This window comes from Leptosomus discolor, chromosome 19, assembly GCF_034619465.1.
Source record: "Leptosomus discolor isolate bLepDis1 chromosome 19, bLepDis1.hap2, whole genome shotgun sequence".
NCBI classification, from domain to species: domain Eukaryota; kingdom Metazoa; phylum Chordata; class Aves; order Leptosomiformes; family Leptosomidae; genus Leptosomus; species Leptosomus discolor.
Window position 1 is genome coordinate 12,600,996 of NC_141409.1, and position 25,579 is coordinate 12,626,574.

Sequence of the window (25,579 nt, forward strand, 5' to 3'; positions counted from 1 at the left end):
GCAGCGTTATCGCCGGGTCAAGCCTCTGCAATAGCTCGTTCTTCCCACCACACAGGCCTCGGCAGGCTGCCCAGGACAGACCCGGATGAAGGTAACCCTGCCTCGGCCTCAGCGTAGCGTGCTGCGCTCGGACCGCAGGTGGAGTGTCTCTTCTCTGAAGAGCACCGTAGGAGAAGTCACACCCTCTTTATTTCTGTGGGTGAGAACTACTGTCCTCGTGGCCTGGTCTGGTGCCTGCACAAACCGCACACTACACCAGCCGCGCTTGGAATGTCAGCCCTGAGCGCATCCAAACCTGAAGCGGAGGCCACGGTGTCAAGTTCCTTGAAATGGAAGGCTTTATCACTGGAAGGAGAGATTAGCCTCCCCAACCTTGCACTCATCTCTGCTGCTCGATCTAATTACGTCCTGGCACTACTGAGCTCGGACTGAAGAGGACTCATAGCCCGGGTCGCATGTTTCAGCAGAAAGATCTGTAACTGTTTGGGAAGCGCGGAAGGTAAAGCTGCGATCTCAGAGCACCTGCATTAGAGTGCACCCAGCTACAGATACAAACGATTACTCACTAATGAAGATTAAAGGATCAAAACAATATTTTCTTATTTTGGATAAAGATCAGGAGTCCTAGTACCAGGACCTCCCCTTTGAAAGTAAAGTGTCTCAAAAGTGTAAACATGGAAACGCAAAGTCTTGTTTTAACATCTTGACAAGTATTTGAAGAACAGAACAATAAAGTACATTTACAGCACAAACCTCCTGTAAAAAAAAAAAAAAGCATTCTAACAAAAAAGCGAGCAGGGATCTAGAATGGTTTATCAGTACAGCCCCCCGAGAGCTTGTGCAGAGCTGCCAGGCAGACAGACAAATACACAAACTAAAGCTGTTAGTCTATGCACAGGATGCTTCTCTAAAGTCCCCGGTAGTGATTACGAACACTGGCCGAGGAGATCCGGAAGGGTGAAAGGGATGGCATCTACGCACGAGTTTGAAACCTCCTGGTTTCTCAATGGCCAGAAGAAACAAATGGCAGAAATACTTTAAGAAAATACCCAGTTAATGTACTACACAGCGATCACAGCTTGATTCCTGAGGACATTCAGCCAAAGTTACTAAAGTTACTGGAATTTTGTCCTTTGAGGAATACTCTATTTCCCACTACTTCAGTGAGCAAACAAGCACAGCACGGTCCTTACAGCACCTGACTTCAGCTACGAGTGCCAAAGTTAAAGTGTATTCTATTGAAACTGGAGCATTTTCAATGCAGCATTTTCTAGTCCGTTCAGTGTGCACAGAAGGTTTTACATTTCTTAACATCTCCTCATGAATTTTTATATTTTCATTGGTCTTCACATGTATCATTTTAAATTACTATGCAAGTATACCTTTTTGACAAACCCACTATTACAAAACAGAAACGGTGAAACTTGCATTACTGGAGCCCAAAGGCACCAAACAAGACGGAGCTGTCCCAGCCTAAGACCGTTCATCAGCTAACGAGAAGAGACACCCCTGTCCCAAAGAGTTTATGGTCTTACGAGGACAAGATGGCCGCCCCACCTTAACTTAAGGAAAGGAGGAGGCACAAAGATCAATGATTTATCCACAGTGACACAAAGCCTGTGGCAGATCTGAGACTGGAAACTACCTCTCAATTCCTTGTCCACCACCCTAACTAAAACGCCATCCTCTTCTGGGAGGAGGGAAAAAAACGGCTGAAAACTAAAAAACCAAACCCCACACCTCCCCATCACTTGTACGTTTTACCGCAGTACTCGCCTCTAGGGTAGCGGAGGTGTCAGCTGTGGAATTTCCAGTATTATTGCTTGAGATTGAAGATGTTGTTTCATTTTTACCTTCGGTATCTGATTTTTCATCAGAACTCATACACTCCACATCTGCATCAAAACCAGTTGGATAGCCCATCGCTTGTAAAACCTACAGCAAAGCCACAGGAAATGAACTGTAAAACAGGTGCCAGTAGAGAAACAAAGCTGGTCACAACAGAGAAGAATGTCCACCACACACTTAATACAGGCAGATTGCTTAGAAATGCGTTTTCTCCAGTGTTGAAATGGAGAACCACCCCATAGCAATGGGTAAAGTAGCATTTTAGTCTCAAAGACGGCAAGTACTCATGAGCATCATTCATCATCTCAACAATTCCTTGTACAATAATCGATTAAAATTCAGAATTGCATCCACCGCATGACGCCGCTTAACAGCGTGGCAAGAAGATTGTTTTGCAAACCATTTTCTCCCCCTCTCTGCGTGTATGGACAGATCAAGAGATTGACTGTAGGGCAAACAAGACAGTCTTAGGAGAATTACAGCATTGTGCTTCTGCAAGATGGTACTTCTGGAGTTCCCTAGGAAACCACCGGCAACAGCTGGTGGGTACCCGAGCAGGATACAAAACACGTCCCTGAAGCTGGAGAACTGCTACCACCTCCCTTGCTCGCATCTCTCAGGGATGCCAGCGGGTAGATGCTCCCAGAGGAGCTGCACAGGGAGCAGATTCCTGAGCCGAGATGTGAGGTGAGGGAACGCCCAGCTACCAGAGGAACAGGCTGGCTGGCCTCCCTCTTAGTGAGCCGCGCCACGACCTCCACGCTTTCTCCACGCTGCTGACAACCAGCAGCTGTGCAGTGAATGACACTTTACTGATCAAGGCACTACTCATCAGTGCCTTCAAAAATATCCTCCGCTAGCCAGGCCGGCTCCTCCTTTAACCAGCCACCTGACCTGGTTGTACAGAGGTACCACACACAGGCCCAAGAGCATCCGGAAAGAACCTGGAATGCCGCTGAAAATTTAGTCCCAAGAACAGAGTCTGCAAAAACCGCTGTGTTCCAACAGCTGCGTGGGTAACTCCAGGCTCAGCTCCCACACAGTCGTGGTACATTTGGCTGCATTTTAGGGCTTCTAAGCTTCAAAAAGGTCAGATCTAGAAAGTGAAATGGTCACGTTATTCCCCTTTTGTAAGTCTGGGAAAGCAGGGCCCAGATCTGCTAGGAAAGAAGCAAAAAAACCACCAGTCGCTACCGCACCACCCATCTCCTCTTTGCTTGAATCATGGATGGTTTGAAGCGTAGCCCAGGATTTGTAGATGTGTAAATTTAGAGACAACAGAGCTGGGAAGGTACGAGCACAGATCTGGCTGATGCAGAGAGGTTCAAGGGCAGAGGAGTCACAGCTTTTCAGGGCAAGTTTTCTTTTTTTTTTTTTTAAAAAAAAACCAACTGCAGGGAGGGAGGCAAAATAAAAAGAATGAGGCAGAAGGTCTGGGAGGACACACATGCAGAGAGCTACTTTTCCTGGAGGAACAACACATTCCCTCAGATACTTCTCGACACTTTGAACTTGAAAGCACATGGGACAATGGGATTTTCAAAACGGAAATCAAAGGAAAGCAGAAAGTTGCCAGATGAAGCTCCTAAAAAGGAAATTCTTGTTCAAAACAAAACGAAGCACAGAATGACAGATGGGCTCGATCCTATCATCAGTGCAGTTCTGTTGAAAGAGGTTCTCTTTCACATTTGTTGTCTGTAGGAAGCTTGTTTCTTCCCAGAAACCCTGCAGGCTCGGGCTGCTTTAGCAGCCTGAACTGTCCCCGTGCAGTACAAGGGTGTTCATGTTGGGTGCTGAGCCTGTCGCTGCTCCACCGGCCTAAGCTCCGTCACGCAGAGCGCCGAGGAGCAGCAACAGCAGGTGACGAGCACCTGAGTGACACTTGCCTCTTACTGACACACTGACTGGAGACCAATCGCGTACGTACGCTGTTTGTCCCCGGGTGCAAAGGTACCGAAGGCAGGGAACAACTCCACGTTTCCAGGGGCTCACAACCCAGGAATGGACACAGAGAAGGAAGGGGAGAAAGGGGGAGCCACCAGCATGAAGGAGCAGAACAGAACAAACCCGAACCCCTCCAGTCCACAACTCAAGCACCACCTTCGGTCCAATCTCACGTGAGCTGACCCGCAGAGCCCTGGGAAGTTCTCCCTCCCCTCCGCTGGTGAAGACCAGCGACGCTCTTCGACCCGGGCCCAGCTGTGTCTGGAGCACCTGGGCAGCCGCTCAGCTTCATCCAATTTTTTTCCATTTTGAGATTGCCTATTACTCGTTCGAACCACCTTTCATGCTCTGTGTCCCAGGATCTGGGGTCAGCAGATCACCGCAGGCGGCCTTACCTTCACCGCCACGTGGAGCTTGGCTGTTTTCTTAGAAGGTCCCGATGCTTCATACGTCGTACCATCGACATCGACAGACATGGTGAAGACGGGGGCGTGGACCGGACCAGACTGCGACAGCAGCTTATACTGAAGCCCCGGCCTGATTTGGTTCAGCCTCATCAGAGCGTTCATGAGATCTATTGCTTTACTGTCTAGTACTGGGACAAGAGGGTGGAATGGGGGGCGGGGGGAAGGGAAAACGAACAAAACAAGATGAACAGAAAAATGAAACAGTTTGTATTTCACTGCCTTCCGTCCCCACAAAGGAACAAAACAACCCCGCAGCCTCTCTGAGGTCGAGGACAGCCGTAACGCTGTTAAGCCTTTAATAAGCCATTCTACTTGTTAACAACTATAACGACCCAGTTTTTTATACTGTAAACACAGTTGTTTCGCAGCAAGCTGTATGCTTCCTGGCTGCTACAAAAGGAGTAACAAGTTTTATAGGTAGTGAGGAACCAGGTCTGGAACTGGCACAAAGCAGCACAGTGACAACAGCCCCCAGAACGGACCGGCACCCAGCAATGCTGAGAGACTTTAGTCTGCACATACACGCTATGTCAGTGTTCTGCAGATTAAGCATTTTATTTTTCTTGGGGGAGGTCTTGGGACCAACAACTAGCTCAAGAAGGGGAAAGATGCAAAAAGGCAAATTTCACACAGCCAAGTCACTGCAGTATTTGGAAAAAAAAAGAATTACAGTACAGGGACATGATCAATAAAATACCTCAGCTGCTTGGGCACCTTCCATTTTACTGTAACTTGACAGGTAATTCCGCTTAAAAACGTAAATTATTCAGTTAGTTAGACGTGTCAAGGGAAATCCAGATGCACAGTAAGGGATGTGTTTGACTTTCCAAATGCGGGGTGATAGAGACAACATTTTTTGATCCAAAGACTTTTTCACATGCTATTCCCCACCAACACGGAGAAGCTTTTAAACCAGCTCCCACTGTACAACAGATCTTTGACAACAGAATGGAGAAGTGTGGCACTTACTTTTCCTCAGATTACGCTTCATCTTTTTATTTGGATCTTTATCATCCCCAACACTATCTTCAAACGGTCTCTTAAGAGCGGAGGAGCCTGTACCTAGGGTATAAATTTCCTTGTAATATGGATATGCTATTAGAAAAACAAAATTCCACAGCAGGAGTCCGATTAGTCCCGTACTGTTCCTCGCATGTTTATAATGAAAAAGAACTCAACCAGCAGTCAGAGCTTTTCTTCCCGCTACACGTGAGCCAGCATCAGCTTACCGCTGGCTGCACCACGCCACCCAAGAGGTCTGTGCCCAGTATCATGCGTGACACAAGCAGTGTCAGTCTGCAGTGTTCTTTTTACATTTAGGCTAAGGCAAGACCCCCAACACTATTGTTTTTTAAAAAATATACATAGAAATTTATTTTCATTAGATGCATATTGTTTTCTAGGAGGAATTCTTGCGTAATTCTTGCTATGGACACTCGTTATATGCTTTTAGATCAGTCTACAGTCTCTCCTTCCCCAGCACAAGAATCATAAACACTACTTTTACTCTTCAGACCCCAAAGGAACTTGTGCTTAAAGAAAATCACCAGCTACGTTCTAGCTGAACTGCCGCTCCTCTGTTGGTACTTCCAGAGAACAAAACTTCAGATTTTCTCCTAACAATGACTTTTTTTTTTAAAAAAAAACCCATGTTTAACACAACGAAAAGCCTTTACCTTGCATTCACAGCATATAACTCAGGAATTGCACCCATTCTAAAATAACCCCTATTTTACTGCCCAATTAGTGATTTTTGGAGCAAACAATACCTACCTTCTTTGTCAGTTACTGACCAGGAATATTTCTGAAATGACTTATTTGATGGGAGGGGATCCATTTCCAAAACCTTATAGATCTGACCAAAGGCTGATAATCTGAGGGCATGCTATAAGGTGACAGCAGAAACGCAAGTTACATCGCAGCACTGATTTACCTCAGTTGTCTTAAGTTTCTAAATAAGTTTGTAGACACAAAACCACTTCTATGAGAAGACAGCTTCTACAGCTACCTTCTACAATAGCTAGAGAAAATGCTGATGTGTGAGGATTTAGAAGTCACTAGTCTCTGTAATTCAGGGCGCAGGGAGCCTACGGAGGGCTCTGTGCCATAAGCACCTGCGGTGCAAGGGGTGCACAGACGCTGAGTGCCTTTTGTAAGGATTAGATTTCACAGACATTTAACTCTTGCACTCGTGAACCTCCACTTAATCTTTCCAGGGCAGTGCACCGGAAGAACTGTCAGGACCCATTAAAACAAGCTATCCCGGCAGAGAATAAATTGTATTAATGAGCTGAAACCTTCACTCTCACAGTATCGAGCTCCTCAGACGTACGAGTTTGCTACCTGAGCGCTGTGCGTAATGGCTTCTTTTTGCTGCACTGTCATATACGACAAAGCATCTGTTGGCTCCCGTTCACAGGGGTCATGCAGACCAGGGCCTCCTAGGAGGGAAAGAGGCAAAGCAGATTACTGAGAGCAAACGAGAAGCCACAACGAGCCTCAGCCTTCGGCAGAGTGGGAAGCACACCTTCGCCAGCAAGGGACTCCCACGCCGCACAAAGCCAACCCCAACTTGCGGCAACGGCCGCAGACCTTGCAGGGTTAATGCTGCACGCGTGTAACGGCATGAACTAAAAGCAGCAGGCTTAAAAAACCCCAAATAATTTGGATAGATATGTAGATTTCGATGAATCTATAGAACACAGCTGGTCATTAAGTCTATTTATTTGTTTGCAACCCCTTAACGAGATCGGGGTTAAGTTATAAACAAACCTGTGTTCCCCATTAACCTCTACTGCCTTGGAGGTTCTCATTCAAACAGCCACCACCAGGCAACTGCCTTTTTTTTTTCCCCTTTTAATGGCAAATGAGAAGCCATTCATTCAACCCCGCGGCAGGTCAGGAGCTCAAGGCAGGCGTTTGTCACCTCATCATACAGCAACAGCAAAGCGCGAAGGCTGATCAACCTTTTGCGTTCCTGAGGTTAATCCGGCCCCTTACCAGGAAGCAGAATTCCAGATGCCAAACACTCCATCACTCGCCGCAATGCTTCCCCAGCGCCCAAAGGTCTATTACAAGTACCTATAGATTTTTCACATATAAGCTCGAGTGGCTAGAAGACATTAAATTACAATTAGTATGGACACAAGGGCAAACGTAATGCAGTTAAACATGGAGGGGCAGAGGGGAAGAACATTCACACCAATTTACTTCATTTTTAATCTACTGCGGGTCTGGCCGACCGAGACGGCCATCCCGGAGGACAGTCCACGGCACGTGTGTTTGTTCCCTGCTCTGAGTCACCTTTTGAGGAAACCAGCTCTTGGCGCAGGAAGCCTACAAGGAGCCTTCTGCAGCCAAGTCACACGAACGCTCTCCTCCTCTCAAAGGTTACCGGTTCTGTGCGAGAGAAAACTGCCTCCGCTGACCTCCAGAGCGCTCCCTGGACACACAGGGCAGCCGGCCCTCCCCAGACCTGCTAACGTGACACGGTATCTCTGGTAGGAGCAGCCCTGTCGTGGCAGCAGGCTGTTTCTGACAAGCTAAACTGGGACACAAGTGGGATTCTGCTGCAAACCCTCGAGGATGTGCAAGGCCCACAACGTTACGTCTCCTTCCACGGTACCTGTCCATCTCACAGGCTGGACAAATACGCGCGTTCTCTTTCCTTCCGACAAGCACTTGCCTACACGGGTAGGAGTTACTGGGGAGTAAAAGGAAGGGGGTGTAAGGAGGAGCTTCATACAATGCACTGTTTTCTCCAGTCCAGACACTGCTACAAGTCTCAGGAGATAAGAGGCCTGAGCTTGTGGCCTTTGACTCTTTCTGTACTTACCCATCCTTTCAGTGGTGCCCATGTGGGGACTCTGTTGCACAAATCCCGCAGAATACGAAGGACAATTACACATGATTTTAGTCCATTTGCCCTGGCCTAAAACAAACAGAATGATTCCAATACACCTGCAAAAACCTGGCCTTCAATTTTGCTTTTCTTTTTAAATGGACAGAGTCCTGGGATAGATTTTTTAATTATTATTACTTAATGCTTAATCAGCTTCATGCAAAATAAAAACAGTTATATAAAAAGTAAAATACTTCAGTTTAGAGAGACATATAAAAAAGGAAGCAAAACGTCAAGATTGCTCTTGTAGCCTCATGACAACTCTAGACCAGCTGGCTGACTACCTGCCACGTTCGCCCTTGCACAGTACAGCACTGAATTCGGAATTCTAGGCCTTTGCTCTATGAGGGACTAGTCAGCAATTAAAGAGGCATTAAAATTAAAACTGTCTCAAATTAAACCTCGTAAGGCTACAATAACAACAAGGTAAGAACAAATAGCCAACCTGAAACCATTTGGCGTGCCGCAGAGACGCCAAGGCCTCCAGGCATTTCTGCCTGTCCAATAAGTCCGGAGGATCTTTCATCGCAACATTATCTACTGGTAAAAATGGGATAAAAAGAGACAGATACAATTTGACCAAGGGGTTTCTGTCACAATACAAAAAGAGCGGCAGCATCTCAATGAGATAATAAGACTCCCAGAATTTAAGTGCACTGTGTTATTTAATTTAAACAAGCCATTAAAGGTAGTAAATGTGCCCGTGTGCAACAGAAGCAAAGGCATTCACTCCTTGTAAAATAATAGTAATAATAAAGATGGCCACTGCTACAGACAATCTGGGATCTTATTAAAAATGTAGAACACATTTCAGGGCAGAAAATAGCTATATAGCACTTTTCTTTCCTTTTTTTTTTTTTTTTGTTGGTTGTATTTGGCTTTTTTTCCTCTTTCCCTTCTTTGTGACTTTTGTTCCACAAAGGTGGCACAGAACTTCAAAGAGACAAGCTTCTTTTGACAAGAGGAAGATATTCTTGGGAGAGTATAAAAAACATCGTAATAGATAGAAAGTGAAGTTATGTCCGTGCAATTGTTGAGAATTCAAAAGGAAAACATTGAATGTATTTGAAATATTATTGCATGAACAGTACCAGCCAATGCAGTGCAGTCATGGAAATATTCAAGAAATGCCAGTAAGAAATCTCACAGTTTGATTAGTCTTTCATATAACCAGAACATATGAAAGAAGTCGGTAAGTTTGGTAACTTCCAGATTATTAATGTGTTACAGAGGTTGCCCCCTCTTGTAAAAACTTCTCTTCCCAACAGCAACGGAAAACAGAGGAAATTCAGAGAAGGATTTGAGACAAGACACTGGTATCTTCTGTGCAGTTTTACACCTTTTTTCCTCCTCCTCCCCCCCTTTTTTTTTTATCCAGCATGCAACAAACTGCTTTTAGCAGTCACATCCGATTATACATTGAGGGACTTTATGCTTCAGTCCCTCCTTCCCTCATTTTTTTTTTTCTTTTATTTCTTTTTATCATAAGGAGTTACCAGCATCCAGATTCTCTGGAAACTCTGTGCAAAGGACAGATTTTACATATCTATGGAATCAGGTTAAAAAGATTTTAGGTTTTAGCTGACATGAGAAGAATATATTGGAAGGACTAAATGAACCCATGGCTCAACTAAAACCTTGAATATGTTAATTTCCTGTGGATACCCAATTATTCCTTATTTCAAAATAAATAATTTGGAAATACGGTCTTTTCATTATTCGTAGCTGTCAATTCTCCAGGCCGTGAGAGCCCTACGGAGGCCTGGATGAAATACCGAACTGAAGGCTGTGCTCAATAAGCAAAATCCAGCAAGACATTAAAGTATGAGGACAAGTTCGGAGAAAAAAGTACCAGCAGTTTGTAGTACAACGTATTAGTCACATCTCCAAGTACATTTTCGGAGGTCCCTTTGGATAGCACTGGTCGCACGTGCGACTGCATCTTTCACGGTGAAGCTGCTTCACCTCCTGGGCCGTTCAACGGGAAGGTCACTCTGGTAAAAGCACATTATGTTATGATGGATAAAAGTGCCCAAAGCCAAAAAAAAAAACCACCAAGCCCAGTGTAAAACTGAACAGAACCAGGTGTCTTGTCTGACAGTTCCTAGTTGCGGTTCGCGCCCGCTGGCTCTGGGCAGCAGGAGATGAAGTGCTATAAGCTGCTTTTCTAACCCCAGTGAACTTCGCAGCAGATATTTGCATTGTTCATTGCCCTCCTCAACAGCGTTACAGTATTGGGATTAATCACTCCTCTTGCCTGTTTTCCAAATAAAAGCTGCAAAGTCTCAAAGCGTTGGATTTCTGCGAGCACAAAAGGTCACTTGGGAACCCAAGATTTGCTTTTAAATTTCCTTTGCAGTTTGGTTATTTTCAGGAGTAACGTACGTTCAGTGACTGTGTGCCCCGAAACATCTGTGCAGTTCTGCAAGGAACTTTACTGCGGACAATATAAACATCTGCTTAAAGCTCATGTATCATATAAAACAACTACTGTCAATGAGTGATCAGAATCTTATTTTAAAACGTTAGAAATGGCAAAGGTGACTGATTACAAAATCATTAATTTTTAGCAACGAACTGGATCTTTAAATGCGTAGTGTTTTTATGACTTTTTACGTAGTATTGTACAAGGCTTTGCTCAAGTGTGTTGCAGCCATTGACAAAGTAAATTAATTTCTCCTTTAAACTACAAAACATGAAGAGAATACACGTCGTCTGTCATTCAGGTGAATGAAAAACCTTGTAAGATTTAATTTGTTTCAACAAGTTAGAATCATACTTTTCCCCTGCAGGATTAAGGCTATTTCCAAAGGTCTAAATCACAAGTATCTTGGAGAATTTTGCCAATTGCCAGTTCAGCGTCCCGAGCCCCTTTCGCAGATGTTGCAGTCAGCCAACTTTTGGGTGCAAGATTCTATTAAACAGGAAGATGAAGAGAACAGGCAGTGAGGAGGGCGAGCGGCTTGCAGCAGGCTCCCTTTCCACGCCCTCAGGAGAACGGCATGTTTCTTCATGCTCTGCCAGTCAGGAAAGTGAGACCCAATCAAAATTTTCAAATGCGATTGCAAAGCTTTCCTTTTTTTTTTTTCTTTTTTCCTTGTGGTTTTAAGGGCATGATACAAGGAGTTTAACGAACGGTTAATAATAAAGCCCTGACAGTAGCTCACACTACGCAAGACAGAACCAGTCCTTCAGCAGTTCTCTCCCCACGCCGCGTGTCTGCTCTTCAGGCGGCAGCTGCCAACTTCACCCGTGGGTCAGCCAGCCCCACGAGGAGCGCGCTCTTCTCCGCAGAGGCAAGCTCAATCTGGGGCTCGTTGCCCCTTCGAAGGCGCTTGGGCACCTCTGGAGCACCGCGGGCTGCTTGCCGGCCCAGCAGCCGCAGCGACAGGCTGTTTATGCAGGCGGTGCCCGAGGAGCGAGGGGATTTCGGCCCCGCTTTGGTCAATGAACTTGTTCGTTACACAAGCTCGTTGCTACTGTACCATTTGCAAGCTACAAGGTTCTGGTCTGGAAAGCCCAATTTATACTGGATGCTATGACTAAAACGTCAGTTTCTTAAGAAGTTTAAATTTTAAACTGATGCAAAACGCAGTTGTTTTAGGTGCTTGACTTCTCAAGTCGACATGAGAAAGCAGAGCTTTATGGATAGCCATTTGTGAGAAACACTGAGATGCACACACACGGGTCCACTATTTATTTTTGCTAACAAGCAGCAAAAACAAATAGGGCAAACACCACATCTTAAACATGAACACTTTTCCAAAGAGGTGGGGACTGAAGAGAAATCCAGGAATGTTTTTCGATACATTCTGACATCAGGGCATGAAGGCACACACAGCATTCCTACAGAACAAATGGGAGCACTGATAACGAGGTCCGTTGCGCCTAACCTTGCCGGTTTGGTTAGAGGACAGATTAGTGCTAATCACACCGAACGTGGAAACCTTGGTCAGTTTTGCGCAGGCTCTGCTCCCTGCCAGCGGCTCCTGGGCAAACCAGCGGCAGCGCCCGGAACCCAACGGCCTATCTTACATGTGAGATGAAAGGCAAGTTGACAAGCGTTTTGAGCTCCTTCTTTCAAAAGGATATACAGAATAAACTCAAAACAGGTTTTAAAACTGCAGAGAAAGTTATATTTACATTTGGTGCCATCATTCAGGGGTATCGAAGACAGACGGCAGTACGTACTTCGGAGATCAAGGTGTTTTCACCAGTTCGTTTCTCTGAGTGTCTTCCCTCGATATTAGATACTAAACTCTTTTGGTCTGAATCTAAGTGAAAGTGACCTAAATACGGTTGCAAATATTACAAAAAGTATCCCCACCCCCCATTTAATTTACTTAGTGACACCTGCACAACGTTTCACATACCTTTGAAAAGGAATATGGTAAAAGTCTCTGTTCCCTTGTGATGAATCAATGTCAAAGAACCTGGGCTTTAAACAAGATCCATTACCTATTAACTGTCCTTGTCAGCTGTACAGAAACGATAGCGTAACACCACTCTAAGAGAGCTGGTAAAACCATTTTAAGGTTTAAAGAAAAATTAGTACAGAATTTTGAAAAATACTTTTAAGATACTGAAAACAGAATAGATTAACACCTACATTTTAAATATAAAAAAGGCACAAAAATTCAAATCCTCATTCAGTTTGAAATGAATCCAGGAGCCTCTAGAGTTTATCGCTACAACGGCCTCGCTTTTTGCAAGAAAATACTCGGACGGAAGCCTTTGTGCAAACTGCACCCCCTTGTGAGAACCCTACAGGTCCTCTGCGAGCAGAATTTGTTCTGCACTTTGTGCTTGCGCTCACACACGTGGATCAGCTGCAACAACTACCGGGCTGATCTCAGCACCTTATGGGAAGCTGAAGAACAGCCGCAGCAATATGCAATTTATTTTTAATGGCTTTGCAAGAGAGCGTGGTTACTAATTTGAGAACAGACAGACATTGCAATTAGGGGATCTTTGCCATTCATCTGTTTTGTAAGATATTTCTGCATCCAACTGCTGCCAAAGAGCTGCATTTCATTTGAAATGGGATCCTTCCTGCCGTTGCCTCACAGGAACGTGACGAGACACTGACCAACGTTTCTCATTGTATCGGTATTTCATGTGGGAGAAGGGAGGAAGCGAAGGACTTGTGGCAAGTCTAGAAATGGGAAGAGAGCGACAGGGAGTTCCCTAGCCCACACGGGCCCAGCTGCCTCAGTTGTCATGACAGAGAGTGGCCAGTTGGTCAAAGGTCTGACATCATCCAGTGGCAAAGTTTCTAGGGATAGGTTTGGGAAGTGGAAGCAGAAATTACTGTCAAGATTTTAAAAATAAAACAAATATGGCTACATTTGCTCTTCTCTATTTCTCTTGGTTTGTTTCCAACCTCATTGACACCACCGGTCAACACTGCTTTAACAAGGGGCGCGTAATGATCGGAGGTCACGCAGTTAAGGAGAAGGACAGAAAGAAGCTAAGTTACAGTTTTCTAGATCTATTTTGCGCTAAGGACATGAGGTACAATGTTCGATTCAGAAGCAAGAGTGCCACAGTACAGCACTGTAACTTCAGTTGTATCCCAGGCAGGAAATTCTTAAAGCTAGAAACATCTGTGACTAGTAAAACTTGAGGGCCAGGACGACACACTTGCGAGCTTTGCAGGAGAGGTCTTTTGTTTGTTTGTTTTTAAATGTAAAAAGAGAAACAATTTAATGAGTTTTTCAAGGTACTACGAACCAATCCCACTTGACTGACTTAATTTGAAAACAAGACTGTGCAGCGCTGGGGTGCTCCAGAATTAACTAGCAAGTCTGAAAGACAGGAGAACTTGGATCCAATTGTACGTCAGTTAACGCTGTAGGAATACTCTTGCAAATGAAAACCACGCATATTTGCATGAAAATTAAGTGACTGTTGTCTTTTTAAGGCACAAATAATGTCACCTATAGTGGCAATTGCCAATCTAGTTAGTATATGAGGCACAATTAAAAACCAGCTTCCCAATTAACCCTGTGCTGCACAGTCGGGCATTTAGATAGAACAGTCTTAAAAACAAGTTAAAACGCTCCGTGTACCTCCTTCCTTCTTCTCTGCTTCATCTCGAATGAGAGGGGATGTAAGGATCACCTTCAAAGTTAGCTTGGGCTCCTTTGTGTTACGAATAATAATAGCTGCCTCATTTACATGCTCCTCCACGAGATACTTCTCTTCTGTAAGTTTCTGAAAGTCACCAAGAAAGGTTTCAAGAATCTCCCAATCAACTCAAGAACTGCAGAATCTCTGTACGGGCACAGGCCTCAACTCATGAGAAGCCTACGAGACATTGCAGTAACAAATAAGGCCTTGCCTCCCTCGTTAAATCACCCCAGTAACATGCTTAAGAAGAAAGGTCTGCAGTGAGTTTAACGAGAATACCAAGTAGTTCCACTACATTATCACTTTTTCTTTTATTCTTTTCTTTGTCCTTTTTCAAGGCAGAAGCCACTTTCACAGCTGACAATATGCAAAACCCCACCAGGAACATTTGTTCTCCCCGAGAACAAATTCTCTTCCTCTAAAGGCAAGAGCTCCCATACGCAGTAGGGCCGCCAGAACCGTAACCGTCAGCAAAACGGGTGACAGGCTCCAGCGCAGGAGCCACGCCAGCTCGCCTGGTCCATGTACCTGCCATGGAGGATGACCAAATTACCTCGGCCATCTCTCACCAACCCCGAGATACTCGTCAGAGGCCCTTAGCCACAGAGGTTCCACCACCTCTCCAAACAGCCTATTCTGATTCTTAGCTGCACATATAATTCAGACGACCTATTTTGCAACAACGAAGCCCCTTGCTGCAGTTCCAACGACCTCTCGTCCTACCTTTGGTGGTCACGTGAGATACTGAACCACTGTCCTTTTATAAGTAACCATTAATGTCTTAAAACTTACGCCTGCATTTGGTCTTGTCTTTTTCCAAACCAGATAATTTTAATGATGTGGTTTTCTAGGTGCTCATTCTCACTTGTCTGATTTTCTCCAATTTGTCCGTCCATCTCTCTCACTCCCTTTCCACACAGCACTTGAAGCTGGATGCAAGACAACACTGTCACCCACTTCACGCATTAAACCAGCCCCAGGAGATCCCTAACAGTGCCTGGAAAACGTGACGTTCCGCTGTTGACAGCACACCAATAAACTGCATGGTTTTCAAATCGTTTTCAATAAAACTTTTTATTTCTTGCTCAGATTTCCTTTGTAAACTGCCTTATAATTTGTTCCGTTAATGTGCATCAGTGTCACCTCAAAGGACCCGTACCTGCAGGTCTTTCGGCAGTCCTTTGGGACCGCTCTCAACCTCCACAAGTGCAAAGGCATCACAGATGGTTCACAGCCCTAAAGCTTGTGCTTGTGAGCTTGTTTCGGCATGACCACAGGGTCAGAACGTACCTGCAGACATCCTGACTTCTCTCCCTGTTGCAGTCTGCACTCCTCCAGCTCCTTCATGGCTGGGATGAAAGCGTTTAAGCATTTGCTCCCTACCAGCCTTCAGAGCAGCAAAGCAGAACTAACATCTCTGGACCTCGCCTGCTCTTCTGTCCACCGATGGGCCCACACCTTCCTTCTCCCTCCGGTGCCCCAGGCGCCTGCAGAACCTCTCGTTGTCTTTTACGCCCGTGATAGCTGTGGCTTGTTTCATGAGTCAGATTCCTCTTGCCTCATCTTTTCTGTAATCCCTTCCCTCACAACGCTTCCCCGCAGGAGCTTACCTACTTGTCCCCTGAATTTATTGCAGTCTTTACATCTTTTCTTTTCATCCATTCTGCCGTTCTCACTTTTTTTTGAAAGCATATGCTAACTTTTCTTGTGATTCCAACCCTTCTCATCTCATGCCTCACTACAAACAAGGAAAATTTACTCTTTACTACTCGATACCTCCCTATTATTTTCAAACAAGTAAAATTTACTTTTCACTACTCAATGGATCCTTCGCATTTCCAGCTATGGATAGAGCCACATCCGCAGCCACAACATTCCCTCATTAAAACAAGCCCTTTACGTGAACAAACGACCAGTGAGAACAAACAGCTGTCGAGACTGGTAAAACACGCGCTGTCTGTGTGGGAAGAGACACAAGGCAGAAAAGCGGATCAGGAGAAAAGCAGATCAAGTCTGGGCACGGTCTGGAGACAGGCACTTGCAGAGTAACGCTTTAGGGCACAGCTTCTCGGCAACAGTGCGTGTCAGTCTGGAAGAACTCAGTCAAAAAGGTGTCATCCCCGGCTGCTTTAAGGAGACCGGTATTAGCCCCAAGTGCTGCCTACTGGATGCCAACATCAGAATTAAATAGCCATAAATCAAAAGAATTATCAGCTCATGATTAACACAAGCTAAAATGAGTGACCATCTAAAGTGACTTGTTCTCACTTCACACGTACAGAGACGTTTATCTTGAAGCAAAGCAGCTGCGCGGCAGAACTTCAGGTTCAGGCAGGGGCCAGGGGACAACACCGCAGACCGGTTCCCAGGCTCGAGCAGGGAAGATTCCTGGGACTGCCATTTAGCTCACGTCAGGGGTTGGGGCAGGGAGCAAAAGTCAGCTGGGTCAGTTACCAGACAGAAAGGTTAGCTGCCATCACAGGAAAACGGACGTCACAGACAGGGAGTGGGCAACAACAGGAATAAGGTGTTAAATTTTGTGAGTAACTGCCTCATGTCACCACATTAAACGTGTCACAGACCCCAGAGGTTGCCCTAGATTCGACGTATGTCTCTAACCTGTATCACTCGTCTGTCTTCCGGGAACAAATTCTAGCCCTTACCCGAATACACCCTGCAGTGCTATCAGGCACTGTTAGAGGACTACTCTACGTGAACTCACCTGAATTTGAGCTGGGAGGTTGTCTTTAACTATACATAACAAGGTCTTTGTGGGCTTTTCTTTGCACATGAGAACCAGCTCCAGATCCATATCATCTTTTATCAGCAAGCCCTTTGCAACCAAGCCAATTCTCATAACACCACACAACGTCCGACCGCCTTGATCCCTGGAAATGAAACAATTTGGAATAATTAAAATGGTATTTTCACACATTCAAACTAATTGTATTAGCCTATCACAGCGAAGAGATAAACAGATGGGCCCGATGACTGTGCTAGAGTGGCATATCACCGAGCAGAAAATGAAAAGCAGAGACTCCTTTTATGCAAGGAACTCCTGTGAAAACACCAACTGAAGCGCTGATTTGCAGTTCGCACAAAGGCAGGGGTTGCCTAGCTCGAGCCACAACGCGCAAAGCAGCCCAGACACACTATCTGCAGACCTACCAAAAGGGAAGAATAATTAATCTAGAGGAGCGCTCCGACAGAAATCCTGTTTTCAGAGATGATCTGGGTTCTCTTTCAGTGACACTCCAACTTGAAACACAGCCACACACCTTTTCAATGTTTCTTTAAAATTATACAGCTAACTTCTGAAGTTTTAGCCCGTACCACAAACTGACATGTCACGGAAGTTTCTAATTTCTGACAGTCTTTCAGGCACAATTCCTTCAACAAATCTTACCACTGAATCCTACAGGGATGGAGGTCTGACTGCCAGCTCTTACCCTCCAGCTAAAGCTTAGGGGAACAGTTAAGAGTCACAGTAAATAACTTTGAAAGCAACGTAAGAACACTTTAGTTTTGAGCACCGAGGGAAAGACTGCAGCAACCCAGGTTAGCAGGCTGGGATTGCGCACAAACGTCAAGAAAAAGGCAAGTGGTGCATCTTTGACAGTTCGACACCAGCTATTGCCACGTGATGCGTCCAACACCCTGTGGCACCAACTACCAGCCCATCGCTGTTATAAAACCCACAGAGAGGACACCACCAGCAGAGGTGGTAAACCACCTCGGCCAGAGAGGCAGCACCCCCGTTCACATCATTCTCCCTGTCCAGAGGGGTGGGCTGGATATAAACCAAAAAAACCCGAACAAGCCCCAGAGCAGACACAGTGATCGAGGGTTATCACATCGATCCTAAGCTTCACTCAGAAGTATCTTCATCGAATAACTCCGCTGTCTTTACCCGTGTATTTGAAACGGAAAGGCAGGAACTGGTGCCTGAACAACACACAGGAGAAAAGGGGGAATGACACAGAAAACGAAGTGCCCATCCCAGCCTAGTTACCATCCTTGGAACAGCCAGATGCAGAGTAACAAAAACTGTTACGAAACTAAAGGACATCTCGACTTCCACCTCAGAGCTATGCTACTTTAACAGTAGCTGGAGAGAGGTGTGAGAAAACGCTGAACTCCTTTAGATATGGTTTGTAACGAGCATAAAGGTATTTCAAGTTATAAGTTTTACTACGTCAGCCCCTTTTAGCGTGTAAAGTGATTAGTAAAATAATTTGTCCCAAAGAAACGCATAAATACACAAACTGTTTTGCATGTATAAATAATACACGGATCTTACAAAAACTGTCCTCTAAATCTCTAAATTTCTAACAGACCACAAGCATGAAAAATCCTGCGCACACGCGTGTGAAAGCAAGGCTAGCCAACTGTCTCAAAAGCATTGTAGGCTTGGAATTTTTTAAGGAAATATAAATTTTTTAAGAATCCATTCTGTGCCTACTTTACCCACAACAGGAGACACCTAAAAAAGTCACCAGCAATGCCAGGAAGTCAACAACAAAACATGCAGCACACCGCGGGTCACGACTGTTCTGCACCAAAACCCTGAGCTGAAATACCTTCCTCGCAATGACGACCAAACTTAATTGTCCATCTGGGGAGAAGCAGCCTATCAATCCACTATAATTATTCTCTGGCATCAATACAATTATGCTAATCTCAACCCTATTTATACATTATTTTATGCAGAAATATTCATGATTTTAAGTGTTTTGCTATTTCTATTTGAACACGTTTCATACCAAAAACGTCACGTATCGCAGCTCGGCCTTACACAAAAATGCCCGTGATCAGACTTGGGTCCCTTACACACTTCTTAGGGGACACAAAGCCACAGGCACCAAAATGCGGGAGCATTTGTATGTTTACTTTCCCAAGGCTGCCACACTATGGCCTTCGTGCTGCTGAACACGCCCGGTGTGGATCGGTGTATTCCGAGGGGGCGGTGCTGCGTTTAAACTTCACGCGGAGCAGGCGGTATCTTTCAATAGCTCCCAAGCCCACAAGCTCATCCAAGAGATAACCAGAGACAAGGCTAAATGTTACGGAAGAAACCTGCGGAGAAACGCTACTAATATGTGAGGAATTTTCTGTAGAATCCACAACACTGCAGGGAACCAGACCAAGTCGTGAATGCTTTCTGCTCCTCCCACCCATACAAATTTCCTCAGTTATTAACACATTTCTTGTTTATAAACAGAAGAACATCCAGATATGAGGTATGGCAGGGCTTTGTACCTTAATTCCTGAAGGCTACTCTAAAAATTTACCAGAGACTTGGAAATAATTAAGAACCACATTCTTATGATGAAACCAGGAAGCAGTATTTCACTTTTGAATTTACACCATTATGCACTTAGGAACAACTGATAAATACAATTGTAATCACCGTCTCTTTCATATTAAGCCAGTAAACTATATTTTCAGTTTAAAAACTGATACAGTCTTCCTGATTCAGAGTTAGATCTTCCTCCATTACCTGAGTTGAATTGTATCTTACTCCAGGGTCTGGATTTCCATCTATTACTCCCAGAGTAGGCTATACTTCCCCCATTCCAAAATGTAAACAACTTAACATATATGTTGTTTACCAGGACACCAAAAATTAGAAAAGCCCTCACAATAAACCTTCCACTGCCATAAAAGATACCGGAAAACATGACAATTATGTATGAAAAAGAATACCCCTTCTTCATCAGTTTTAAGAGCAGAACTTACTGGGCAAAGCCCATGTAGCAGCAGACTTTCTTATATCCCATGCATCAGCAGAAAGGAAACAGAAAGAGTCCTTTGACTACCTCTCTAGCACAGGTTATGCCACAGATGTCACCAGATTAAGTCCCAAGAAGTTCAGCGCAGAAGTTTCACATCACAGGATGAGCAGAGGACTGGACGTCAGGTTTTTCAAGTCATGATAAATGGGCTGTTGGGCTCCTGGTGCTTCACCTCCTAATCTGTAACCTGGGTGGATACTTACCTGAGTTGGGCAGCACGTGAAAACGGATTCTCCAGAAAGCACTGAAGAGCCAGAAGGGCCCAAGTTTAAAAGTTCTTCAAGAAACTTACCCCAAGAAAAGCAACAACAACAACAAGAGCCAGTTGTTCTACTACACCAGAACAACAAAACCTGGCACCACGTCAGGGAGCAGACTGCTGGGACACAGAGCAAACAGACGTTTCACTTGGCAGAGAACTTACACCATCGTACTGGGTTTTGGCTGGTACAGAGTTAAATTCCTGCCCAGCAGCCAGTGTGGGGCTGTGGTTGGGATTTGTGCTGGACGCAGCGCTGGTAACACAGAGACGGTTCAGCTGTGGCTGAGCAGCGCTCACGCAGCGCCAAGGCCTTTGCTGCTGCCCACCCCACTCCACCAGCGAGTGAGCTGGGGGTGTCCACAGGGGACAGAAGCTGGGAGGGGGGACAGCCGGGACAGCTGACCAGAGGGACCGTTACGCGTGACGGAGCCCTGCATCCCTGGAGACGGCTGCACACCCGCCCGCCGATGGGATGTAGTGGATTAATTCCTCGGTTTCGCTTTGCCTGCGCACACACCTTTTGCTTTACCTATTAAACTTTATCTCAACCAACAAGTTTTCTCACTTTTCCGCCTCTAATTCTCTCCCCCATCCCACCAGGGGGAATAAGCAAGCAGCTGGGTGGGGCTGAGCTGCCCACAGGGGGTAAATCATGACAATAGTGGAAGGTTTAAGGATCCTTAGAAAAGTTAGTTCGCTGGATAAACAATAAAGTTATAAAAATCATTTTTTATGTATTAAACTGAAGGAGCCCCTAAGCTACATGGCTGAGGATTTGCATTTGTGTGTTGCAGGGACGTGTATTTACTTATAATCGCTGAAATGCAACTTCACAACACCACAGTAAAATAATGAAACAGAGCAACTGCTGCCCACGTCAGTCTTATTACTATTCCCTGCACTCACCCTACACGCTGCCACCTCAAAAAGTCCAAATATATCCACTTACTTGTACGAACATCCAAAGGCCACAGAATGAAGTAACACCACGACTCTTATTTAGAGGGAAAGGAACCCATTCAGAGCAGCACAGTGACACATTATGAGGCTCAGTTCACTCACTTGGCATTGCTCTCCGCAGCTTCCTCCTTTGCGTCCACATCACCCTCACATTTTGTAGACTTGTTCTTTTCATCCATCCAGTCAGAGACATGTTTAAGGGCACATTCTACTGTTGATACCATGTTCTGGACAGCTTCGAGTTCCTCTGGAGATGGATAAATGGTTGAATGTTTCACCATGACATGGCGGTCATCATTAGCAAAAGATCGGATAGATCTCTGTTATGAAGTGGGAAACAGGGCAGGGAAAAAAAAAGAACAAAGTTACTGGATTATTGATAGAAGGACAATGCCCTGAATGGGAATCCTCCCTGACAGATGTGGGAAAGTGTTTTATGACAACCATTGCTTATAATCATGCAGGAGTGATTTCTTACCTTTAAATAACTTTTTTTTAAAAAAGAAAGCAACCAAATACCAGTGCAAAAATCAGCAGTAAGCTGGTAAAACATGTAAGACCTCGGGTGGGTTATACGGCAGCTAATATCTGATACCTAAATTCAACTATTCCAGAATCCTTTTATTGGCTCCTAAGAGGAAGGGGGACACTTGGAGTGCAGTTCATGTTTCTGCCTACCAGGCACATCTGGAGCAGGGTTTGTGTCTACTTTAGGACAAGATAAATTGCACTTTAGACGTACATTGTCCCCCCGCACACACACACGTGACTACAGAAGTCTGGACTATTATATCAGATTAGCTGCTACAGACAGCTGGAAGTTAAGGAAGCTGAATTCCATCTTTTGTTTGGTACGTCCAGCGTAAGTGGAAGTTGTGACGCTGTGTGTGCCAGTCACAAACCAGAAAAAGGGAGAACTTTGGTCTAGGACTAGACAAAACTCCGTACACCCGCATGCAGCTGTGGTGCCCCCAAAATAGGGTCAAGTCCTGCAGTACGCGTTACTCTGTTTGCAATGGCTAGAAATGGACTTTCTACATCTTGTCCTTTCACGACTCCCCCCCCCCCCCCCCCAAGTCTTTTTCTCATTTTCATTGTTTTTCTCACTTCTCCCTGCCCTCCCCCCCTAAGCTGCTCTTTGAGAAGCAGGCATGGTCTGGCTGGCTAAGTGTGAGGTCAGAGTGCTGAAGCAGGGGACCAAAAAAACCCTGAGTTTCATTCCCAGTTTCATTCAGTGGCTCTGACTTCCCTCATCCTTTGACTTGCTTGTTTATTTAGATTAAGCTTTCAAAGTCAGTGAGAAATCACTTAGGCCCTGACCTTGCCTGAAGGACCTACATCTCATGGAGATACGAGCTGCGAGCGAAAGAGGGGCTTCCCTGCCCTGGAATACTTGCAGGAATTGGGGAGTTCCTGAATTGCAGCGACCTTTGTTGGCCTGTGTCACCCTTCAGCAGCTGGATAGCTCAGAGCAAAGCCAGGGTCCTTACCCCAAAAGGTAACCTCATTTCAAGGTAGGGAAATTCAGAACACCAGTATCCCAGGTGAGAGCAGACTGGGTAAAGCGCGTGGGAAGGAGGGCAGACAAGGAGAACATGGAGAATTCCCATTTTGTAAAAGGCACCGATATTCTCCGAATACTTCGCACGCTCTGGAAGCGCCAAGCGCAGCCATCTCTCCTCCACCTGCGCTAGAGACAAGGGCCACACACCATAGCACAGGGCAATAAAGAGGCGTTCCCTTGCGGGTTTGGTACTGCTGCACACGAAGTCACAGGTAACACAAACTGCTGCAAGAGGCTCAGCGAACTGCAGAACTGCCATTTACAAAGGCATGAATGAAGATGAGGCTAGAGACAAACTGGTAAGGAAAGACTGAAATTATTTCTTTAAAATAAAAAAAAAATAAAGACTAGGAAGCGATTAGAGAGCTAATTAGAAGAGTCTGCAGTGAAGCTCAGAGTCCTGAGTGATATTGTTGAGGAAGGTAAACTTAAGCAGTTGAGTAACCTGTGCTAGGAAGGTTATGGTTTGCCACACGCTATCCAGGTGAGACTTTTTTGATCTAAACAGTGTCCCAGACCAGCTGCGATGACAGCACAGTCCTCTGGCAAGAGCAGCGCTAAATCTCGTTCTCTACAGACACGTCAGTCACTGCTGAAAGCCTCCCAGAACTTGGACTCGTCGACCAAAAACCTCTGTTCTCCTACACACTAAATACCTTAATTAGGTTTCGTTTTCATCCCTGCTTCACGGGTTTGTGACAGTACGCACTCAGCGACAAAAAGGGCCTTTGAAGGACCTCAAGGGCCTCTGGGCTGAATCCTTGTTAAGGAACTGGTCACGATTTCCCGGCCGGTGGCAGTCACTAGGTCCCTTCTGTTGAAGGTCGACATGACATCATTCCTTTCCTAACTTCTGCGCTCCTACCCATGTGGACAATTCAGGTAGTAAAAAAACCTCATGAGTCGGGGTCTGGTATTATCCCCAGTGCTTTCACAGCTTGGGAAACGCCTCCAGGAGGTCCCTCTTGTGGCTTATCCACAGATACAGAAAGAAGCTGCAGTTCAACAGTGAAAACTGGATTTATTAACTCACCCTCACCATCTCCTACCTCTTGAAATATCAGTTAGGAAAAACAGTAAAACAGGAACAAATTAGTAACTCCTAAATTAGAAGACATTTGTTTTCTTTTCTAACGAAGAGGGACTGACGAGATCAATTCTTCATTACAATTTAGGCCAAAAATAAAAGCAAGATGGGACACTATTCAAAATACAACATATTGACAGCTCTACTTTGTCAAGTGTTCTTTCTGCCTTTGTACTCTGTAAGAGGTAAAAGTCTCGTCTTAGGCCTTTTTTTTTTTAATATATAAACACATAGTCTATCAGCAGCAATCAACTACACAAATGTTAGAGAACTGTATTTAAAATTTATTGCATTTATTCTCATTTCCATTATCTCAATAATAACCTTAGAGGACTTAAAAACACATAAATATGCTTAAACTGCTCTCCACAGCTATTTTTCAGGAACTGGGTAGGTTTATGGCCTTTTCATGAACACATCTTCAGAATCTTACCATCACAATGCTTCACACTGGTGCAGCTTTACGAACTCAACATCTCAGGCATTCCCAATTTGCAACCAGTATCAGGCAGACCAGAAATGACTCCTCACTTCAACACTATGCACCAAGTATATTTGACGACACACACTCCATCTAGGCTGCTCACAAAGTGTGCATAAATCCACATCCAAGCACACAGGCACAAACATGAATCATCAACACTTGCTTTTGTGAGGAAGAGGTGGAAAGGGAATATCTGCATTTGGTTACACAAGCTGCAAGTTCAAGGTCACTCATGCTGTTTGCTACAGCTTGCTAATGCCGGTTTTATTAGAAAACCTTATGAGCATCCCCTTCGTTCATATTTAATAATTCATGTAATGCAGGCTCACAAGACAACTCTCTGGTTTTAGGAGGCTGACAATGTATCAAACCTCATTTGCTTTGCTCAGAGCACGCAGCACCATCTCTAATTGAGCGCAAGGTCAGAAAATCCCCTTCCTCTGGTTTTATCGGGCCCCATGCAAGACTGTCAGCGGAGAATGTGTTTAATGCAGGCCTGCGAAAGATGACAAACACCTACCATGGTTTGTTAGTGTTTCAGCTCTCTCTCCCTCCCTTTCTCCTTTTCCCTCCTCCTTGGTGTCTTTGCTAAGCACGGTTTTGCCTGACAGAACCTCTTCATAAGCCTCTCAGTCCCTTGACAGCTCCAGAGTTCATACAGCCAAGACGCTCTGGGAGTCACTTTCTGTAATTCACCTGCAAAAAGAGAGAAACAACTTGAAACCAGAAGAAACGGCATATTCATTCCAATAAGTGTTCAATGCAGCACATTAAATCAAGCCACTGATTGAAACGAGCCGGCTTCAAGACGGGGAGGCAGTCACTGATCCACTTATTCCTGAACAAGCAGATGTCACTGTGGAAAGCAACTTCTTGTAATGTGCCCACACGTATGTAACTACTTTCCCATGCCAGTTAGAGCTTATCTCAGGGTGGTCTGGCAGCCACCTGGCACTCTAAGTTTCTGACACGAGGAAGACAGGAAATCCAACATCTCAAATGCGCTCTGTATGAAACCAGCTCAGGAAGTCTCTATTTTTATGTTGCGCACACACCACGAGTCAAAACACACTACATTTAGTTATCAAAACGTAATTATCAGTTGAAATCCCCAGCGCAGCCCTTGATCCTGAGC

At 45.1% G+C, this 25,579-nt stretch overlaps 1 protein-coding gene across 5 annotated transcripts in view; it reads right to left on the minus strand.

Moving 5' to 3' along the window:
• STRBP (spermatid perinuclear RNA binding protein) overlaps positions 1–25,118 on the minus strand; it is a 37,042-nt gene extending 11,924 nt beyond the window's left edge. For 4 of the 5 annotated variants that reach the window (XM_086475541.1, XM_086475540.1, XM_086475538.1 and 1 more), the window contains exons 1-12: positions 24,965–25,118; positions 21,412–21,629; positions 17,015–17,180; positions 14,232–14,376; positions 8,606–8,700; positions 8,095–8,190; positions 7,260–7,371; positions 6,603–6,700; positions 6,033–6,144; positions 5,229–5,321; positions 4,188–4,387; positions 1,777–1,935 (exon numbers count right to left, since the gene is read on the minus strand). In XM_086475541.1, the coding sequence (XP_086331667.1) occupies positions 1,777–1,935; positions 4,188–4,387; positions 5,229–5,321; positions 6,033–6,144; positions 6,603–6,700; positions 7,260–7,371; positions 8,095–8,190; positions 8,606–8,700; positions 14,232–14,376; positions 17,015–17,180; positions 21,412–21,629; positions 24,965–24,967 (1,497 nt within the window). In that variant the 5' untranslated portion in view covers positions 24,968–25,118. The remainder of the gene's footprint in view (positions 1–1,776; positions 1,936–4,187; positions 4,388–5,228; positions 5,322–6,032; positions 6,145–6,602; positions 6,701–7,259; positions 7,372–8,094; positions 8,191–8,605; positions 8,701–14,231; positions 14,377–17,014; positions 17,181–21,411; positions 21,630–24,964) is intronic. The other variant, XM_009945910.2, reaches the window with a different exon arrangement.
• Positions 25,119–25,579: the final 461 nt, after the last annotated feature.